The following is a 22,697-nucleotide window of genomic DNA, read 5'->3' on the forward strand; positions in this document are numbered from 1 at the left end:
CTAAAATCAAACCATTTAATCATAAAAACCCAAAATCAGAACTTCATTTTTTCCATTACAAGCAAACAGTCCAGAAGCGGCTTCCAAACAAAAACAAATCCAGTTACAGCATTTTCTCTTATCACTGCTGTCAGTTTAGCCATTTGCGCCAGTTCCATTAACTTAATCATCCTATCCTCCATTGAGGGAATTTGTGGTTCCTTCCATCTTTGAGCATATAAGAGTCTTGCTGCTGTTATCATATATAAGGGCAGAGCTCCATGCTGCTTCTCAAGCTGTTGGTCCATCAAACCCAAGAGAAACAGCTCCGGTTTCAGTTGTAAGTCCACTGTTCTCCTAGGTTTCTAGAGAGGAAGTCTTCATCTTTTCTGGTGAATAGATGTGGCTGAGGAGCCCTGTTTCTCTTAAAGTTCATATCAGCAATGAAGAACAATTTTAAGATGCGTTATTATGCTGACTATTAGTACATGAAAATGTGGTTGCAGAGAAAAAGTGGAAAGGATGGTTAGAGAGACTCCTAACATTTTCTTAGAGAAATACCTTTTTAACAGAAATATATGTGGTAGAGATGGCAATGCTACTTAGACTTGAGTACTGGCAGTGCAAATGCAGATCCCTTTGGAGAATACCACTTGGAATGTTCAGTTCCTCTTTTCATTTTGGTCTGAGTGCAGTCTGATGGAAATAAATAATTTGGATTGCAGGAACTTTGATTCATATGCTCCTTCGTTGAAGATAGTAATGAGTTTTGCCAGATGAATAATCTGACTAGCAGATTAATGCCAATAGCATTGAAATCGTCAGAACTTGTTTTCCCAGACAGGCATAGTTTGTGGAAGGCCACAGATTTCTCAGTGCTGATGTTGTGTTTGCAGCTAAACTAAAACAAGACATAGATGTTTGTGTTTTCAAGGCCAGTTTTCAGATAGAAGTCTGCAAACATCTTGAAACAGCCAACTTGCAGATATTGTATAATTGAAAAGAATAGACTTTATTATTGCAGGACAGAACATTTTTATCAGAGTCTGCCCTCTTCCAATGGCATTACTTTTCCCCAGCTTTTGTACTGTCAAGATGGGAATTGTTTCTTTTTATTACAGATACTCAGTTAACCCATTAATTGATGCAAGGGTACATTTTGAATACAACCTTGGTTGTATTGAGATTGAATTACTGCAACATTCTACATGAGAAATTGTCCTAGAAAACATTGAGAAATTGGTTCAGAGTGCTTGAACCTGAAGGCTGGACTCAACCCAGCCTGTTTTCTAGTTGCTCATTCCAGAAACAAAACCCCAGGCAGAGCTTTACAACAGTTCTGTCATCCAACACCAAAAGGCTACATCTACGCTTAGTTTAGAGGAGCAGATCACTGATATGTGTTCTTCCTTGGTGTTTATATTTGGTTTAGGGTTTTTGGTAGGGCAAGGGGGAGAATTTTCAACTAAATGGTTCCAATTTTCAGGAGTTTTCCATATGATACAAATTTGTAGCCTTTTACCATTTTTTATTAAATCACCTCATTTTTGTTTCATAAAGCACAAAATAAAAGAGTTCTTCCAGTTAGCTTACCTATTTTAAATGTCTTTATTTTCAATAGTGATCAAAAACAACTTGGGCAGGAACTCTCATAAAAGAACTATTATAAAAATATCCTTTTCTGCGTTGCTACCCATAGCATACATTCCATAGCTGTTATGCAACCAATAATTCCTCTTAGAGGGTCCATAATGGCATTGAACCATAGGGATTTCCTATGAACATACTGTAAACATCTGGAGAATACCACTTTTGGGGGTGTAACCATGATTGGCCCAGATAAGCTTGATCAAGTCCTAAGATTCATGGGCTCTTGTTTTTCTTGCTGCCTGTTGATGTTTTACCAGACTGATCTTTCTTCTGATTAATGAGTCCTAAGAAGACTTCCTAAAGATCTGAGTCTGTTGTAGATCCTGAACATTTTTGCTTGAGCTTCAAGACTTTCTAACCATAGTTTCCAAGTCGTGGCCCAGTTTCTTACTATTTTTGAGGTGAGAAATACAGGAAGATTAGAATTGAAGCCCTGTTTAATGTATAATATGAATAAAAAACTCCTGAACCCTACCTCAGAGCCCAGAAGAAAGGAACAGTAAGTAGGGCACTTTCTTGTCTGCTGTCATCCCTGCCTATTCCAAAATGTTAAATTCAACCTCAACCAATTTTTCTTTCAGGTCTTAGATGCAGGATATTCTACCCTGAATGTAGCTGTCAGTGAAAGGAACTTGATCTTTCTAGCAGAACTGTATATAATTTAGACCAAGGGAACAGACTTATTCATTCATTCATTAGCCTGGGTACCTAATGAGGATTAAAAACATCATACAGAAAAATGATAAAGTAATAAAGCATAACAACACATGCTGCACTGAGGATCAGACACACAGCTCGTATAGTTACAACTAGGCCAGTGTGAGGGGAAGGGGGTTCATGGACAGGAATGGAATTTTGGGGAAATCTGTTACGGGCCCTTCTTTTATTTTAAGCAAATCTGGTTTTGGTAGTTGCAATCGTGTGAGTGCTTATATCCTGATTCTTGAGCTTTCTAAAAACTTTGTGTATATTTCTGACGAGCATTTCCTTTGTAATCTGTGGTGGTCTATTTTGCTGAAAGATGCCCAGAATATGTACACATCTAGTATGCAGGTTTTTTCCCTAATAGTTGCTTCCTAAATGGAATATGTGTGTTGTTGTTTTTTAACAGCTGTGGACTTTTTTAACCAGATCAACATGCTTTATGGGACAATTACAGACTTCTGCACAGAGGAGAGCTGTCCAGTGATGTCTGCAGGGCCAAAGTAAGAATGTCATCCATACTTAACTTGTGGCAGTGAAACTAGGAGAGGCAGAATATAGGATTTTACATGTTATTATATAATAATGTTAAACATGTTCTAGTTTCGGAAACAATTTGTGCTCTTCATTGTTACTTTTTAAAAGGCTAAGAAGCCTGAAATATTTTTGGTTGTAAAAGCGGAGGGGGGGGGAGTTCTGTATTTGTGTAATCTTCACTCCATCATTCCTGACATTTGCTTGGGGGGGTGTGTGTAGAACAGGACGCTGCATGCCAGAAACAGCAACCAGCCTTCCATTTGAGAGACTGCAAGAGAGCAACTTACTCTTACTTTAAAAGGAAGAAAAGTCCCCTGGCCATGCTTGGGGGCCACCTGAAATTAAATGTTTATATCCCAGCCCCCCTTAAAAACACAACAGTGTAAACAGAGATCTAAAGGTAAACGTTTCCCTTGACATTAAGTCGTGTCCGACTCTAGGGGGTGGTGCTCATCTCCGTTTCAAAGCCGAAGAGCCGGCGTTTGTCCGTAGACACTTCCGTGGTCATGGAACCTGTTTCATTTTTCTTCCGTTCTAGATACGAGTACCATTGGGCAGATGGGACAAATATAAAGAAGCCAATCAAGTGCTCAGCACCAAAGTACATTGATTACCTTATGACCTGGGTTCAGGATCAGCTGGATGATGAGACGCTGTTTCCATCCAAAATAGGTAACTCTGAAATGTGGACTTCGGCAGTATAATAACATAAAAGTAGGGTGGTAATTTATGTTATTTCTGAAAGTCCAGAAGGAAACAAAAGCTTGAGACACAAAAAATGCACCAAAATTCTGAAGAATGTGTAATGTATTTAATACTGATTACATGTGGGTGGTTTATACAAATAACAGTTTTAGCATGACATCAGAAAGATTCCATATAAGGACCAAAACATATATAATTGTTTAGCAATCCTTATTTAAAATAATTAAATAATTTTGGAATAGATTATATCTTCAATACTTTCTCTAATTTTTAATGATAGTTTGAAAGGACATTATAGGGGAAAACACAAATAACACTTCATATAAGCTCCATAAAAATGACTCCAGGTAGTCCTTTCTTAATGACAGTAATTGGGACCAGAATTTCCATCTCTAAGTGACGCAATCGCAAAGTGCAATGTCATATGACCACACTGTTTAGTGATGGCAGCCCCTGGTTACTGTCATTAAGTTAATCTCCATGGGTCCTTAAGGTCACATGACCATGACTTCCGGCTTCTTGCCAGCTTCTCTGTTGATTTTGCTTGTGGGAAGCCAGTAGGGAAGGTCGCAAATGGCAATCACATGACCATGGGACAGTTGCCAAGTGCCTGGATTGTGATCACGTGACTGCTGGGGTGCTGTGATGGCCAGAACTTTGAGGACCAGTCTAAGTCCCCCTCATTCAGTGCCATCACAAGTTCAAATAGTCGTTGAATGAATGGTCATTAAACAAAGACCACCTGTAGATATTCATGTTTGCTCTTGAATGTATGCTACAATCATTATTTCATTAAGCTATTTTGTCTTTTCAAAGCAATGTGAGATACTTCTCTGCTACAAGGGAACACTTAACATTCCCAAAATAATACTTTTTACCTGGTCTTTTATAAGAAGTTGCTAAAATGGTGTTTGTGTTTGTCCATTTCTGACTAACTGGGCAGTCATACAGCTGGCTAATTGCATAGCAGTCTGTCAAAACAATTTTTTTTTGCTCTTTTTGCTTTTATTAACAAACTCGGACATCTATAATCATAATTATATGATGTGTATTGAACTGAATTCTTGTAAAATTAGAGATTATGATTTGGATTCTATAAAATGTGGTTTCATCAATAGTTGGAATATCTTGAAGATAGGTGCTGCATCCTTACTGACTTTGCTAAGCAAAAATACATTCTCTTCAATGGCAGCATCTGTCTTTAAACCAGATGTATCCTACATTTATTTTATTTTATTTCATTTCACCCCAATTCCAGATGAATTGCAGCAACACACAAAAAAAAATACATAATCATAAAACCCAAAAATTATGTGTAGAGGATGTTTGCACCCACTCAGGACTACTAGGTTATGTCTCAGGTCATTCCAATCTCACATGTTGATTGATAGATTGATTATGTACCATCAAGTCAGTGTTGACTCTTAGCAACCACGTAGGTATATTTTCTCCATGATAATCTCTCCCTAGCCTGGTCTTCAGGTTTTTACAATGCCCTTAGCAATGTGAATTTCACAAGGCAAAGTCTTCCAGGTAAACTGGGTATTATTCAGTGATTCATGGCAACCCTACCCAACTTGATGCATTCTAGATGTGTTAGTCCTGTGCCTTTGAGAGTTCCCAGCCATCGATGCTGATTGGAGAACTCTGGGAGTTTCTATCCCAGGGTATCCGGTTGGAGGAAATTTGTCCATATCATTCAGTTAAGATGCTTAATGAAATTTGCTGGATAGTTTAAATATTTTTGCTGCGAAAAACTTGTATTTGGATAGTGCTTTTCCAATGAACCTGGTCCTCACACTTGTCATGTGGGTAATTTTTTGGTAGGATTGGAGTGATTACATTTTTGTTTTCCAGGTGTTCCTTTCCCAAAGAATTTCATGTCTGTAGCTAAGACCATCTTAAAGCGTCTCTTCAGAGTTTATGCTCACATATATCACCAGCACTTTGATCCTGTTATCCAGCTTCAGGAAGAAGCACATCTCAACACATCCTTCAAGCACTTTATCTTTTTTGTTCAGGTAAATAAACACAGCAATTGCTGTGATTTAATTTTGCATGTGCAAAATGATTCTGAGCTTTCTGGCATTTTAAGGAGAAAATATTGGTCTTGGAATTTTCAGTAGCTTAGAAACTATTTACTATGATCTCTGCAATACAAAAACTGCATTCAGAATGTGACACATTTTTTCTCAAAATTCGTCAATGTTTGTTCTATGATTACCATTCATGGAGCGTGATATGTAGCTATCACCAACTTATGGATTCCTACTTTCATGTACAATGACAACAACCTAAATTACATCAGCTCATATTTTCTAACATGCATTTTAGCTCTTTCATTTATAATTAAGCCTATACCTTGACTTCTCTGCATATAAATCCAACTCAAGACCAGACCACCCCCATTTGGAGTTACTACATTCTTCCCTTTTCTATTCCTTTCACAGACACATAGCATATCCATTTTTCTTTCATTTGTAAATTCGTACTGTTCACCATTCATACTTCGTACATTCCAAATCTCAATCATCTATATGCCATGGCTGTCACCAGAATGGGCCCATGGACAGTGATCTCTGCTGCCCATCACGCATTGGACAATAAGTCTTTCACTTAACTCTTTTTAGTAACACAGAGTAAGTGTAGACTACACTACTAGTACCCATGCAACATTCTGGAGAAGATGCTGATGCTAGGGGGAGTGGAAGGCAAAAGGAAGAGGGGCCAACCAAGGGCAAGGTGGATGGATGATATTCTAGAGGTGACGGACTCGTCCCTGGGGGAGCTGGGGGTGGTGACAGCCAACAGGAAGCTCTGGCGTGGGCTGGTCCATGAAGTCACAAAGAGTCGGAAGTGACTGAACGAATAAACAACAAAAGAATGCAACATTCCCTTTATACCAACCATGTTCCCACTATTCTGTTTAAGCTAGGGTCTCTAATCTAGAGAATAACTTGCAAACCAGCTTGTTGTTGCTCACATCTTGTCAACTCAGAAGTACATGCAGGGTAGTGAAACACCATCTATTTCTGTTCACTGATTTTTATCTGCTCTAGTTAGAACAGTGTAGCAACTGTGTACCTGTGCATCAGAGGTTTAGAGATGTTGTGGAATTTTAGCTAGGGAACTCATGTATCCACAAGGGGTGATTTGTGGCTATCTGTGCCTGCCACAAGAGGTGGGAAAAGTACATTCCTGAGCAGCAGCTTTTTCCTGTGAAAAGTTCAGTTTTTAATCTCTCTTTCTTCCTAGGTGGCCTATCTTTTGCCTGATAGCCTTTCCTCCCTATCATAATCATCCTATAAAATGATTTTGCTTTCAGTTTCTTAATAACTTCCATTAAGTATCTGATTGGGATGTTGATTTTATTTCCACCTTCCACAGGAATTTAACCTTATAGACAGAAGAGAACTTGCTCCACTCCAAGAACTGATTGAAAAACTCACTTCAAAGGACAGATAAGCAAAAATGAAATGGTGGAAATCACTTGTTTCTTTAAACAGGCGTGTGGGGTTTTAGGGATTTGGGCTGAAATTCTCTACACACTAAGTTCCATGGGACTTAACTCCTGAGTAAGTGTGTGGTTTGCAACCTTTTGTTTGTTTGTTTTAGAAAGAAAAGGAAACTTCTGTTTTAATTCAGGCAACCTAGATCCATTCTCTGTGCTTTTATTAGTGAAACTACTTTCACTTAGTGAGATACAGTAAATGGTTTTCTGTTACTGTTCATTGTTATTGTTGATTTTTAGCAGATGTTGTGTATTAATAAAGGAAAAATACATGCTTGTTGGGAAATGTGACACTGCTAGTTGGAAGGGTTCAGCATTGCCAGTTGTACACCATTCTCAGAAGGTCCTTAAAAAGACTTAATCTTCTCTAAGTGCCTTGGTAGATTCTCTTCTGAGGTACAAAGCACATACAAAGAATATTGCTGGAAACAGAAAACACAAATAGCTACCCAGGACTTTTATTAATACTTGTTATATATAGTAAATATGTGTAAACCTTTTCTAAAAGCCATAACTTCTGTCAGTGATCTCCAGTCTTTAACAGAAAGCAATGACTTTAGAAGTGGAAAGGAGGAAGGAGTGAGTGAGCGGCTCATTTTATTACTTTGTTAATATTGTACTGAGCTACCCTGTCATGACTGTTAGGACATACCCACCTAATACATCTTCGATACTTTAGGGGCAAATAATGGTATTGGGTAGACCACTTTTCACAATTTATGTCCTGCCAAGATTTTAACTCATTTTGATCTACCAGTGGGATTATTTTCTTGATCTGTGCTTTAGCAACCTGTACTATAAACTTTCCTGCCCTTTAAATCAAAGAGTCCTGCAATGGAATCAAGTCAAAATAAAAGGGAAAGTAGTTTCCAAGGAACAATAATATTAATAAGGAATGTTAACTATTTATAAATCCACCAGTTTATTTATCATCGGGCATACTTACCATTTCATGCATCCTAAATACACAACCCTTTTGCTGTCTCAGTTGTACAAGAAATCTGTAAGTGGAAGCATTGATTTCTTGTAATGTGATACAAAGTATAGTTATATTTTGGAATTTTTAGTGTGTGGGCATTTAAGATGACTTAATTGTAGACAGACCAATTTTAATACAATTTTGCAATGTTGTTTTGTGTAGTTTCCTTTCTCTTCACATGAAAAAAGAGCCAATATCAATATTCAGAATAATTTTTAATTGGAATCAAGAGAGCTTGCCCATACTAATCATCTCCCATAATTTTAGTCTTAAAATTTCAGAGACTCACTGGAAACAATACTGACAGATTTGGGCTCCATTCATTGTTAACTTCCTTCTTGGATAATAAAAACTTGGAGATCATTGACTAAGAGTGCTGTTGGTTCAACTCTTCTTAATCCATTGAAGACTGAAGCATTGATGATATTAAGATAGTGGTTGTTCTGAATTTGTACAGCACTGAAAGCTTTTAGTGGGGTTGTTTTGGTGGTCTTGAAAATTATTTACTGTTTAAGAGTGTGTTACAATACAAATACAAAAGCTTCCTTGATCTTTTAACTGAATACAGGTTTTGAAAACTGAACACTGTAGTATTATTAAAAAAAAGTCACAGCCTGGAATCTAGCCTTTTCTTTTAAAAGGACACTGTGTTAGAAATTGTATGCCTTTTGATACTAAACATTGAGTAGAAATGTACTTTTCCTTCATGACCAGCCATTAACAAACACTGCATTCCTTCTACGAAGAAGGAATAGCCTTAAAATGTCAGAAGGTAGAACTGGCTTCATTCTCTATTTCACTTGCCAGTGTGTTCCTTTGTCTTTGTTACCCACCTGAACAGGTAACCTACCTTAATTAGATGAGGCTGACCAAGGTGGATGGTCATAAGCATAGTTCCAAGTCTGTTAAAACCAGCTGTGTTGTGTTTTCTTGAGCCAGTGATTGATTTAATCCAGAGAATTGATATTGCTAGGACAAAATTCCTGGCCCTAGAACTTATATGCCTACTTCACACATCCATGTCAGGGATTCATGCTCAAGTATAAAAATATTCTACATTTTGCTTAGTAGTAGTAGGTGGGCTTTAAAGAGGTACCTTTCAAAAAGACAAATTCCCCCTTTTCAACTGCAGGCCAACATTTCTTTAACTGCTTACTATGCAAGAGACAACTTTGAATATTCACTGGTAATCTTACAGAACCAAACAGAGGTTCTGTTAACAATTTGGAATTGACACCACTCTCTCAAACTTGTGTCATAGGCAAAAAGCCAATGCTGCTATTGGTCTTATTTTAAAAATTTTTATTCCCATTACCGAAAGCCTTTTCTTAGATTTCCATATAAAGATTATTTTTGGAGAGGAAAAAAGGGTGTGTGTGTGTTGATTTATTTGGAAAATAATTTAAGACATTTATTCTTTTCCCCGAATATTAAATTGTAAGTTAAATGCCAGAATTCCTGTTTTAAAACTGTAATACGAAGTTCAACCTGTCGGTTTTTCAACTGCAATGCTCTCATATACTTCATACATTTTGTGGGGGGAAGGGAGGGAATGAACTACATTTCTTAATAGGCAAGAACTATTCGGGTTTTCCTAAACTGCATTTCTAGAACCACTAGCCACTTTAGAGGTATATTTACATTTATGTCTACTGCACATGTTTGTTTCCTTTTTAAAACATAATTCTCTCCTGCAGTAGCAGAATAACTCCCATTTTAAAATGCTTTTGTTTGCTTATTTTCCTTCCCAAGAGCACTGTCCTTTCAATAGTTTTTCATAGATTAAGGTATTTTTAGGGAAAATTAATTTTTATAGCCACTAAACTGTACTCATTATTTTTGTACACTTATTACTAGGTTATTTGGAACACAAATCTATTGAAATGTCATTTGGTTCCATTTTTGAATTTACTCACTGATGTCGTGTTGCTAAATATTGTCATAAGAATCAATGTTTTTTATATGTAGTGAGGGGGGAAAAAGATTTGAGAAGATACTACTTGCTGGTACTTCTGGTACCTGCAGGCAGATCCACCAAGGTCCTCCTTCATGCAGCATGTTAGAAAAATATAGGAGCAATTATTTGTGCTTGCTTGGTGAAGGGTAAGGAAAGACCCTGGGCAACCCGGCAACCACGGCCATCCCTTAGTGCAGGCTTCCAAACGGATCTTTTGTGGCAATTGCTGTCTGATTGAAAGAATATACAACCAGCAGAATCAACCTTAAGCTTTTCTGAACTGAACAGTCTAAGCTACCATTCAGCTGCAGTCAAAGACTGCATCTCTGGACATACCACATTGAACACATTTCCGGAGGCATGGAAAGTTTTGGTTAACTTTCCATGTCTCTGGCAATAGAACCGAAATACATGTACATACGCAGACAAAATCCTGCAGTTTCAGAAAAGCCTTGCCATTGGATTCTGCTGATTAAACTAAACAGATCCTGTGTGCTAGAATTTATGCTGCATCAGGGACAGCGCTTGACCTCTATCAGTGACTCCCTCTCTATTAAAGAAAAAAATGGTAGCTGCTTATCAGAGAGAAAAAGGTAATAGCAGATGCTGGACACGAAAATCATTTAAAAATATAAAATGCAACATAACCTGTACTGTAAGCAAACTGTGCCAATATTACTTCAGTTTGTAGCCACTTAATCAGTACTTGTTCTACCTGAAAACGGCTTTTTAATTAAAAATAAAAAAAAGTTGGATGTCTGAAATTCTGCAACACATATATTGGAAAAGATGTAAATAATGTATACATATTGTTGTAAGTGATGGGATGAAAAACTATATAAATTCTAGGCTTTTTCAGTAAGGAAATGAATGCTGTTTATAAGAAAAATAAATAGCTATGTTTGAACATGACTGCCTTTTTTCCCTTCTCATAATTTTTAATAGATGAGATTCACATATATCTGTACATTGTGCTTATCTGATAATTCCTCACTGAAGGTATTCTGCGGTTACCTCACATGGATTTGTTAACTGTACTGCAAGCAAATGAAATGGCAATACAATGAACCCATACCCATCCAGTTCTTTAACTCAACTTACCAAAAGATTGATAAAGTTTTCCGAGAGCGGTAAGGCCACTCAAAAGGGAGTTTTGCTGCTATTTTTGCCTAGGCACACAAAGACCCGTACTTGAGCCCCATTCATTTTGGGTAATGATTGGATTCTTTTTATAAAGTACACACAGAACACTTCCACTTTTGATTTGGAACCAGGTTTCAATAGTACTTAAAATGAAAGTTTTAGAAGAATTCCTTTATTTGATGATGATGATGATGACGACGATTCCCCAGCTACTTCTACCTGGATCAAACAGCCCCATTTTGTTCTATGCAGGGATCAATGCTTCCCAAATATTTTGTTTTTTGGTTTGAGCCTGGACTACCCCAAATCCAAGACATTTTATGGATTTCTAGTATGTTTGTGGGTGTGTTCCCATGCCTGAGAGGATGGATGATACACTTGAATGCATGATACAGTACCCACACTGAAATTAAGGAAGGCTAAACCTTTCCTGAATCATCTGCTAAGGGTCACATATATATATCGGTGTTAATTATGTGCCATCAGGCTGGCGAATTTCACAGAAGGAAATATGCACACGCAATCATTCTGGTAAAAGAATATCAGTTCATCTCAAATTCCAGGAAAAGACAAATTTGTGTCCTCCCATCATTTTGGACAGAAAACACCTTACTCTGACTATTGACTGCCTGGCAGGGGCTATGAGCACTGTAGTCCAAAGGAATATGATTGCCTAATGTTGCTATGGTTAGTAGCTCAGCAGCTTTGATCGCGCAGATAGATTTGCAAAATAAAAAGCAACACTTGCTCTTAAAATTGGTTGCTTAGCTTTTTAATTTGACCGTCGGTTTCTATGGACGCCTTATTCTTTCACTATTGGCGTGTTATTTGTGGTGGGTGTGTTTTTCAATAAATAGAAGCTTTGTGAGCAGAGTTTATTTGCATTAGTCTTTCAGAGTAAATACGACATCTTATTTCCCAAATGAGGTGAGTTTTGTTCTCAAAAGTTTTCCCATCTTAAAAGAGTTTTTGTTCAGGACATTAAATCCTTTTCATTGTTTATATAGGAGGTGACAACCTAAGCTGTGATATATAGGAAGGGGAAGGGAGATGGGACACAGCAAGATAAATATGCATTTATTTCGATCTTATTTAGGATTACCCAAAGTAGGAATTTGAAGGAAAACAAACGGCAAATGGTGTATGCAAATGACACATTTAACCATAAGTGAGCCAATCACCTTTTAGCCCAGGTGCAAGTATAACTTGTGGGGTTAATTTATGATTTACTGAAGAAGGAAACATTACCAAGTCAGCTGTGCCCCAACACCATTCACAATACTTCTCTATACCTTTCAAAGCTTGCACACTTACTTTTGCTCCCACCATGTACATTCAGCAGTTGATATATTGTACTTTGTTCTTTAAACTTCTCACCTCTTTCTTTTTGAGCATATCAGTTCCATCCAACCAAGTCTGTCTCGGTCGTCTTCCTCTTGACATGCTCTTTCTTTGTACATTTGTTTTGCTATCCAGTGCTCATTCATGTTCTTGTGACAATACCATCTCAGTGCCTTTGTTTCCTAATGATCACCCTGCATTTTTGTCTCCAAATCTCAACCATTCCTCGCTTTCTTTCACTATGCTTTTTCAAACATTTTTCTCAGTTTTCCACTTCTCTTTCCGTCCAAGTTGCGGTTTTCCATATGCCTTCATCAGGACCAGATAGACACTTAGATGATATTATTATTAATTATCTCCTCCACTACCCCTCATGGGTTCAGTCTGAGGCTTTAAGATGATGCTGTTGGGAAGATAGAGGAGATATCTCTGCCACATACCGCATTCCCCACCAATGGTATCACCAGTAATGGCCAGCTTGGGCACATGGTGGTGATGGCCAATAGGCAAGCAGAACCCAAACCCAGTTTCTCTGCAATATTCTCATGCTGAGGGAAGCTAGGAGCTCAAACCTAGGGACTAGTAGCAAGCCAGCATCCCACTCCCTGGGACAGTGTTTTTCAAGCATGACAAGCTTAAGATGTGTGGACTTTAACTCCCAGAATTCCCCAGTCAGTGCTCCCAGCGTTTGGGGAGTTGAAATCCACGGATCTTAAAAGTTGCCAAGGTTGAAAAACACTGCCCTGGGAGGTCCGTGAAATGCATTGACATGCTCAGGCTGTTTGAATTGGTCCATGGATGCGATGGAAACAAAAACACACACTATATGCAGTTTCTCCCATTCTTCGCAGTGGATGCAAAGCTACCTAGACAGAATAATGATTTTAAAAAAAATCCTCCCCATTTTGCAGGTAATCAATTTTTCCCCGGGTGGAAAGGGTGTCTGGTTCCATGGCAACTTCATCACAACTGATGGATCGATGCGCTCGCAGCTGAACTGCCTCCCTTCCGGCCGCATCCGTTGTTCGGCGTGCGGCTAGCCTTCCCTTTCCCTTTTCCACTTGAAGCCGGCACTGGCGCCTCGCAGGCGAGTCCGTTTAGCTGTGTTCGGCTTTTTACTTTTAGGTCGCCCTCTACGCTGACGGCGGTCGCGTTTCGACCTGATCTTTTCGGTCCCTCTCGGGCCGCTGTAGCGAAGCCAGAAGCGATTGAAGAGGTTGCGAGACAACAGCCGTAGACCAGGACGCGAAAATGAGGCCAGTGGGAGGAGCCCTCGCGTGACGTCACTGGGCGGTGCGGCCAACCCCTATCGATCCCGCGCCAAATTCGAACGCCGGCGGGCAGACAAAGCGGCGTTTGGCGAAGTCGACGCAGCGGCCATCCGCGCTTTTTGTCCTTACTGCGGTGCCGTTTCTCTCCGGGGGAGCTCCGTTTCGTTCCGTCGCGCCGTTTCCATGGCATCCCCACCCAAACGAAGCCGGAGCAGCGTGAAGAAGATCGCCATTGAGGGTAACATAGGTAAGCAGTGAGGGGAGGGTCGCTTCGCCGCGGGTAACCCCCCTTAGTAGATTATAAGAACTCTGTAAACGTAATATATCTTGATTTCAGTCAACCCTGGGCTCTGGGTCTGCCTGACCCTTGCCATTGTAGCGGCCGCTCTTCCCCAACCATAAATTAAAGTAGCAGATCAAGTTTATGGACGTGTTCGTTCTTGCAGTGGAGCATTTTAAAGACTGGAACAGAAGTGGAAGAGGTGGTCGGGATGATGACAGAAATATTTTAGCTGGACTTTGCTCCAAACTCATATTTTTAGTTTGAAAGTCAATGTCAGTGAAACGTGCCACATTAGATTCTAAACTACTGTTTGTTTATTACATTTACATAATCGCCCATCTCACTACTGTGGCTTTGGGCAGCTTACAAAGTTAAAAATCCAGAAAACAGTACAAGATCAGCAAAAAATAACAGCAAAAATTGTTAAAAACAATGACACTGTTAACACATAATCAGCTGGGAGCAACATTCTTTTTCCTAAGAGCACAACCACAAGCTTGACTATGAATGGCAAGGCTTGGGATACGTTTACACAGTAAAACAAGCAAGGCTTACAAAGTCTTATATTATTGAATTTATATTAAATTGAAAAGCAAGCCACATATAGATAACAGGAAGGGATTATTTTGTATATGTAAATAACTGTCCTCCTGGGTACTAAACCAAGGCTAATTTCTGATGCTGTCCTACCAAACAGTTCCCCTTTTAAAACTGGTAGCAATTTCTAAAGACAAGCACCAGAATCTTAGTGGTCTGATGAGTATCTTCTCTTCCTTAGCTGCAGGCAAATCTACTTTCGTGAATATTCTCAAAAAAGGCCGAGAGGAATGGGAAGTTGTTCCAGAGCCAGTGGCAAGATGGTGCAACGTTCAGGACGGCCAAGATGACTGTGAGGTATGATAAAATATAATTATATGATTTGGGTGAAGAAATAGATTTTTGAGACAAAACAGTGGAGGAACAAAATAAAACTGCTACATTCCATACTAGGTAAGTTCTGTGACATGGATAGGCAACTCTTGAATTGCTGGGTGCATTTAGAATTTGGGAACATGTGAATGCTGCCACCAAATGATTGTCAGGAGAAGTAGCTTTATGTAGTCAGAAGTGACTGCCATGGGGACATGTGGACAGTCACAAAAGTCCAGATGACGAGAAGTAAAACTGACAAAGCTGTTGTTTGCCACCCTATTTAGCCTTCCGGGATGCTTCCTATTTATTTATTTAGAAAATGTGCATGGCCGCCTATCTTTTGCATGAAAATCCTAGGCGGCTCACAACATTTCATAAGACCAAAATCTAAGACCACATTTCATAAGACCCCAAAACCCCACAACAATATAATATATCCCATCACAGCGCCACAAAATCCTACCAACTCTACATTTACATTTTCTGGGCTCACTTCCATCCTACCCCAATGCCAGAGTGAAGAGCCTGGCTTATTAACTGTGCTTACTTTAATAGTGTATGTTTTCTGGGCAATGGGCCTATTTTCAAATAAAGCGTACTGTAGTTGCTCCTTTTTTAATTTCTAAGAATGTTAGATGGAGGGCCTGCAGAGGACCATTCTTGGAAATAATTTTAAAAATCCAGGTGGGGCAGGCAGTCTGGAAGATGCTCATACAGGTGCAGGCAGAGATGCACTGTGTCTTGGGTTTTGCTGCTTAAAATGTTTGCACAGGTCTAGATTAAAGAGGAAAATAACTCTGTTTTCCTGATTTTATGACAAAATAATTAAAATGCAGAAGTAGAACTGTAAAAATAAATATGGACCTGATGTCCTTTATGCAAGATTGCTTTATTTGCACCTGTTAGGATATTGGTTTTTGGTTGTAAAGCACAGTATTTTATTAAAACTCCTGTAGGTGTTTATATAGGGTTTTTTTTTTAAATATTAGATTTGGCATTAAATTGGACCCATGTAAACTTCACCATTTTTTAAAATACCAATGCAGGAAGCTTGCTTTCTTGTAGTGAAAATCATGCATATTGAAATACGTACTTTTTACTGTTGAAACACTTACACGATCAGAATGTGTTTAGTCTGCTTTCAGCTGCAAAATTCCACCTACCTACTGTTAAAGAAGAGCCATTTTTAATTTTCATGTATGTTCATGAATCTTTAAACAGGAGCTGACAGCCTCACAAAAGAGTGGTGGCAACCTACTTCAGATGATGTATGAGAAGCCTGAGAGATGGTCATTTACGTTTCAAGCCTACGCCTGTCTGAGCAGAATCAGGGCTCAGCTCATGTGTTTTGATGGGAAACTAAAAGAAGCTGAGAACGCTGTGGTTTTCTTTGAAAGATCAGTTTATAGTGACAGGTACCCATGTGCTTCTTGATCATTGTTTTCTTAGTCATCCCTCCTCCCCTTGGTTTTACATCTCATCATCATCTCAGCAATTTGAAAAATTGAAAAGCTTTCCTCTTTTCAGTCACTGGAATTGGTTTCTTGATACTAGAACGGGTTGGAACAGCCTCGCCCAATCTCAGCACCTTCCCGATACATGAAGTTCAACTTGCAGCGTTCTCAGCAATGGCCCCGTTGACTGGGGAATTCTGGGAGTTGAATTCTAAAGAGTACTGTACATACTTTGGGGAAGGCTGGACTATAGGAGAGACAGGTATTGAGGTTACAGCCTTGGTATTGGCTTCTGTCCTGTTACTCTTTTTCTTCAGAGAAGGCAATATGCAAAATACAGGTAGTCCTTGCTTAATGACTACAATTGGGACCAGAATTTTGGTTGCTAACTGAAGCAGTCATTAAGTGAATCCGATCTGATTTTACCACCTTTTTTTGCAGTGGTCATTAAGTGAATTACTGCAGGTGTTAAATGAGCCATGTGGTTATTAAGCGAATCATGTGGTCCCCATTGAGTTTGCTTGCCAGAAGCTGGCTGGGAAGGTCAAAAATGGCAATCTCGGGACACTGACAGTCATAAATGTGAACTGGTTGCCAAGTACCCAAATCATGACTGTGGGGATGCTGTGATGGTTGTAAATGTGAGGACCGGTCACAAGCCAGTTTTTCCAGCACCATCGTAAATCCAAACCATCACTGAACAAATGGTTGTTAAGCGAGGACTACCTGTATGCGCATTTGGCTCTGCACATATATAAACAAAAGTAGTTTATATAAAATTACTTAAAAGTAGCTACCCTGGGACATTCATGCAGCTTCCAGATCTTAGCTAGGAGCCTGCCTTTATAGCAGTTTGTTTATTCTGTCAATTTATATAGACACCCATCTCACAGCAACTGGCAGTGAAGGACTGGCAACAGTTAAACTGACTGTGAGAATTTTTTTTTTTAAGGAGCTTTATTTGTAACGTAAGCAACACCTTCTCAGTTCTTATGATCAGACTTGTTCCAGGTCCAAAATAAAATGTTTCCCCATTTTAGAATTATTGAACCTGATTTTTTTTTTCCTGGAAAGGTACATCTTTGCATCCAATTTGTATGAATCTGACTGTATAAATGAAACAGAGTGGACTATTTATCAAGACTGGCATAATTGGATGAATCGGCAGTTTGGGTCAAGCCTTGAACTGGATGGCATTATTTATCTCCGAGCTACTCCTGAAGTAAGAAATGAAGCTTTGTGAATATACTGGACATTAGAACACATCCCTTGCAGAGTTTTGGTTCTTACCTCTACAGTATTCTTAGTTTCTGCAAATTCGTGCCTATGTAAAACACACTTAACAACTGGCATGCTGCCCCTGATTTCACCCTTCTCTCTCACAGATCCTAAACTCCTGTGCTTCCTCTACTGCATTCAGTCTATGTATTCATGGAGAGCTACTCAAATTATTTGCAATGTTGAGTTCAAGAGAGTGAGGTTGCCCCAGTTCTGATTCCTGAAGCTTATAACAATCTTTGCACCTTGGACTCTCCAAAAACATTATAAAAGGTTGAGATTCAAGGTGGTCAACTGCACCACTGAATTCTGGTTGCACCATTAACAAAAATTGGTGATGCAGCTTTCCCATTTTGTAACAAGAAACTGTAACGTAAGCCCTAAAACAAGTGGATTGTAGTTAAAAACCATTCTTCCCTCCTCTTAAAAAAAAAAACTAGAAAAAACAAAAAAGCTTTGATCTGACCATGTCACTATTCTCCAGCCAAATAATATTTAGTGCGACACCTAATAATCTGAATGTTGCTAACTTCTGATATGGATGGAATCAGTCATTGGTATTTCAGTTCTATTTAACATCTTTTTTGTGTCAGTCATATAATACTAATTTATCTTGATCAGCATTTATGGGGTAGGATGGATTCTTTGGTAGTTTAATATATATGATGGCTTAGAGGCTTTAAGGAGGAATTTGAAACTCCTTCATCTTCACAAATTCAATAAACAAATTTGTATCTTATTTCCTGTAGAGATGTGGATTTTCTGAAAAAATATCCTATGCAAATGAGTATAGTTTAAATTAACACATTTGTCTCACTGTCAGAGTTCTGCACAAGTATTTGGGCTACATCATTTAATGTGAAAAAAAAAATAAATCTAGACTATTTTATGAGTTTTGAAAATTACAATAAAAAATAAAACCTTTGTTATGTAGAGAAAAACCGTTTTTATTAGAATGTTAAAAACACTGTGCAATAAGCAATAAAATAATATACCATTGCAGTATACTTTTAGCTTCTCAGTTTTTGAGAACAATTATTAGAAAAGTAAGTATTATACAACTTTGAAACTGTCAAACTTGCCTATGGTGGAAAATTTTGACCCTGTAAAATATGCCTGCCCACATCTCTGATTTACTCTCAGCCTTCCCAGAGGGGAGTCAGAATTCACATATTTTACTGTTCTCAGCTAAAATCAAGGGGACAAATCTGGAGTGAGAGAATTAACTAGGTATTAGCTTTAATTTCAAGCTATCTGGCTGTTTCTTGAAATATAACATAATATGTATTGAAATAGTTGTAATACATGTTTGTAAGAGGATTCTTTTCTCTTTATTTAACTGTGTCCAATTTTGTATTCTGACTTAAACTAACCTACCTCATAGGACTGGTTGGATAAGAACCATGCACTTTAGAAATAAGCTTGTAAAAATAAATGTTTTGGAAATACTAAATTATAATGCTATGCTAGTAACACCTTGAAAATGATGACAAGCATTTTTTTACAAAAATTCTAGGACAAAGTATTGATATCTGGATTGAAGTAGATCTCACTGAGTTCAAAGCTGTATCTTAACAGTGGCTTAGAAATGCTGCATTTGGGCAACTGAGAACATGGTTGGATGGCACAAAATCAGTGATCTCTGGTTTGTAAGAACAGATGGGGTTCTGTAATGTAGCATGATACTGGAGATTAATTTTAAAAATATTAAAATGCTGATCTTTATAGTTGTTGCTCTTTCCTGTCAGAAGATGGCATTTTGCTTTATTGCAGTTTTGTCTGAAAATTCTACTCCGCTCTTGCCTTTTTCTTTTTAGAAATGCTTGAATAGGATTTACATCCGTGGAAGGGATGAAGAACAAGGCATTCCCATAGAATACCTGGAGAAACTTCATTACAAACATGAAAGCTGGCTCCAGCATAGGACGTTACCGTATGTTTTTCCCCCTGATGGTTTCTGTTACGTCTGTCTGCTGGTGTTCTTGCAAAAGTGTTTTTTCTTTGAGAGATCTACCAACTTTTCTCTTGAACCTTCTGTATAGATGACACTGGACCCTAAGCATGAGGCCCTGTCATTGGAAATTGTCTCTGCCCTGGTGAATGAGACATTTTTTAAACCCTAGATCAAATATTTGAGCCAATGGATATTGTAGAGACTTTCCATTTCTAAAAATATATCTGATTTCATTACCGACTGTAATCATAAAAGCTGTTTTATCACTCTTTATGACCTTAATTAATGTGGCTGTTACGAATTATAGGCTTCAGCGACTCTGGCTTATTAGTAAAGGGTGTGATTCTAGTCATACAATGGGGATTGCTTCAGAGCAGGTGTCATAGGATTGTTACGTATTTCTGAATGAAATTGTCTATCTTTGTTAAGTTTCCAATTCAAATATCCAGGTTTTGTTGTTTACAGAATGGATTTTGAATACTTGCAAGAGATACCCATTCTAACACTGGATGTAAATGAAGATTTCAAAGGCAACAGAGACAAACAAGAAAATATGATTGAGAAGGTAAAATTTACCAGAGAGCACAACTTTTTATGTTTCCAAGTGACTGTGTTAACGATCAAGAGCTCTGTGCTTGAATGTGTCTGTTGAAATCTTAGATCAGCAGTTGCCTTTGTCGGTTTCCACGCTGGGTACTTTGCATGTACAAAAAGGTGCATTTGTGGAATATTATCAGATTATTATCAGATTATCCATCAGATACATGGAAGCCCTTGCAAATAGAGAATTTTCTGGGCTCTTGGGAAACCTCAGATTCAGCCCATAGCAAATTTCTGGATTAGAACGTCCCTAGTATCACAGGAAAGCACATTTTGAGGGACACTGGCAACACTTGCTTTGATTACTCTTAAATTGTGAAAAATTATTTTATGCTTTAGTTATGCCACCTCCTCAAAACCTCCTCTAGGTGGCATAGGTTTCACTACTCCTCATTTCAGATGTGAAATTAAGCTGTGCCCACTACACACACACACACAGAATCATAGCCCAATTTGATTTGCACAACCTTCCAAGTTCTCTTGGTAGAGGGCTGCCAAGAAGGTAACTGATGAAGTCAACTTCCACTAACCTAGTTACCCATGCCTAAATCTAGATTCAGCCCAAAGGGATGGTAGCCTCCTTCATACCGTAAGGCAGTGTTCATATGCTGCCCTAAGGTAGCAGTTTGCATTAGTGTGCTTAATTCAGTCAACCACAAATTAGGCAGATGCCCTGGTTAGTGGTTCTGGAAGCAGAGTCATCTAGCAAGGCCAGAAAACTTGCAGGGTAAATCAAGATCACATTAATTTTCTGTTTATCGTATTTATGGGTCCTTAATGATGTGCGTGTTCAGTATATTCCCAGAACTTAGCTCCCACTTCTATTTAGCTTGTCCATTAACTGCAAACTGCTACTTTCATGCTTTTATCTTGCAGGTCCAAGAATTTTTGAGTACTTTATAGCGCATCCAGAAGTCTAACTGAAGCAGAGAGTTCCCAGCATGCCTATCACTAATTTTACCAGTGCTGCTTTTGCTTAACCAGGTTCAACTTTGTGTGGTTAAATATTGCAAGGAGCTGGTTTTCTGTTTGCTGTGTGTCCAGGTTCCTTAGGTGAGTCTCTGCTGGGAATGATCATCTGTTGCCAAAAAAAAAAAACAACAGCTGAAGAGAGGACTAGCCTTTTATGGCATGACTGAAATACTTCGGTAAAACTACTGAAGTCTCTGCAATTAGTGAAACTTGGATGATAAGTCAGATCCCATTACTCACGTTTTATTCATCTATATTCCTGTGGGATGACACCATAGGGCGGCAGCTTCCTCCATGTCAGCTGGAGACGAAAGGGTTATCGAGCTTGCATTTGGGCCTTAAGTAACGGTGAAGCATATTTTTGTAGCTTGATATAAGTTAGTAAAAAGGCTGCTCTAGGTGGATTACAGGTAAGCAGAAGCAGATTATTCTGAAGGAGAAGCATTCACTGGGGGTGTGGATACAAGCAGGGGGGCAGTAAATGGAGAAAGCGGCATTGCGGTGCGGGTTCCACCCCTTTCCTACCTGTGTTGTGATGTTGCGTGCACGTTCAGAAGGACGAGAGCCTGCACTGCAGGGGTCTAGCACTGCTTTTGTCATGTGAGGAAAGGTTTTGATCCTGCAGACACCTATGTTCTGAGGGCGGTTTCATAGGATACTGTACTGACTTCCTTCTGCAGAATAAAATGCCAAAAGTAAAGCGTTTTCTTGTTTGTCTCTCTTAACCATCCATGACGACTTCTCCTTGGACTCAGGCTTGTTCTTTCCTTCAGCTGGAAAGCTATGCCAAGCTACGTATTGAAAGTTACAGGGATGCCACACAGAACCACCTAAATGAGGACCATTTAATGACTCCTGCGTTGTCCCAAAAGCTTTTTTTTTTTTTTAAATAAAGGTTCGCTGCATTAGATTGGTCTAGGGTGTAACTGCCTGCAGCTGATTAGTATTTGACTGCTTCTTGCTTCAAGTTTATTGATTTTAATGTACCGATGAATTTTCCAGTTAAGCTTGGAGTTGTCCTTTTTAGCAGCATGGACCCATTTTATATCCTCAAGGCGCTTCAGAAGTAACTGTGGCTTAAATGATCATTCTCTTTACCACTGGCATGTTTAAAGCTGCAGAGCATCAAATTATGTAGCCCTCTGAAAGAGGTTTATTTATATGGTGTCTTTAGATGTAATCAAACATCCTGCTTTTAGCCTTTTTTTAGCGTTCTGTGATGTGTGACGTATGCTTTGTTTTGTTTGTTGGTTTGATCATGTTGGAAACCTTTTGGCTGAAATAAAGATTGAAAATACCCCATTTCTGTATTTCTCTTAATCATTTGTCAATATAATTCATAGGCTGTAGTCCGGATTTATGCTGCTTTTCCTTTTAAAAATGCTAAGATTGCAGAACTTTAAAAACAAATTAGGGATATTCTGTGCTCACATTTTCAGAATATATTCTGTGTTGAGGCCTCAAACTTG

The 22,697-nt window shown here is 38.7% G+C and overlaps 2 protein-coding genes across 2 annotated transcripts in view; both read left to right on the top strand.

Moving 5' to 3' along the window:
• MOB1B (MOB kinase activator 1B) overlaps nt 1-7,598 on the top strand; it is a 34,697-nt gene extending 27,099 nt beyond the window's left edge. The window contains exons 3-6 of the mRNA XM_063310690.1: nt 2,741-2,834; nt 3,407-3,540; nt 5,431-5,594; nt 6,961-7,598. Of these exons, the coding sequence (XP_063166760.1) occupies nt 2,741-2,834; nt 3,407-3,540; nt 5,431-5,594; nt 6,961-7,038 (470 nt within the window). The 3' untranslated portion in view covers nt 7,039-7,598. The remainder of the gene's footprint in view (nt 1-2,740; nt 2,835-3,406; nt 3,541-5,430; nt 5,595-6,960) is intronic.
• Nucleotides 7,599-13,538: 5,940 nt separating this feature from the next.
• On the top strand, nt 13,539-21,357 carry DCK (deoxycytidine kinase). The gene is made up of 7 exons (XM_063310273.1): nt 13,539-14,022; nt 14,837-14,952; nt 16,192-16,385; nt 17,499-17,646; nt 19,520-19,635; nt 20,122-20,221; nt 21,133-21,357. The coding sequence occupies exons 1-7, from the start codon at nt 13,959-13,961 to the stop codon at nt 21,157-21,159; spliced, it is 765 nt and encodes a 254-aa protein (XP_063166343.1). The 5' UTR covers nt 13,539-13,958; the 3' UTR covers nt 21,160-21,357.
• Nucleotides 21,358-22,697: the final 1,340 nt, after the last annotated feature.

This window comes from Candoia aspera, chromosome 8, assembly GCF_035149785.1.
Source record: "Candoia aspera isolate rCanAsp1 chromosome 8, rCanAsp1.hap2, whole genome shotgun sequence".
NCBI classification, from domain to species: domain Eukaryota; kingdom Metazoa; phylum Chordata; class Lepidosauria; order Squamata; family Boidae; genus Candoia; species Candoia aspera.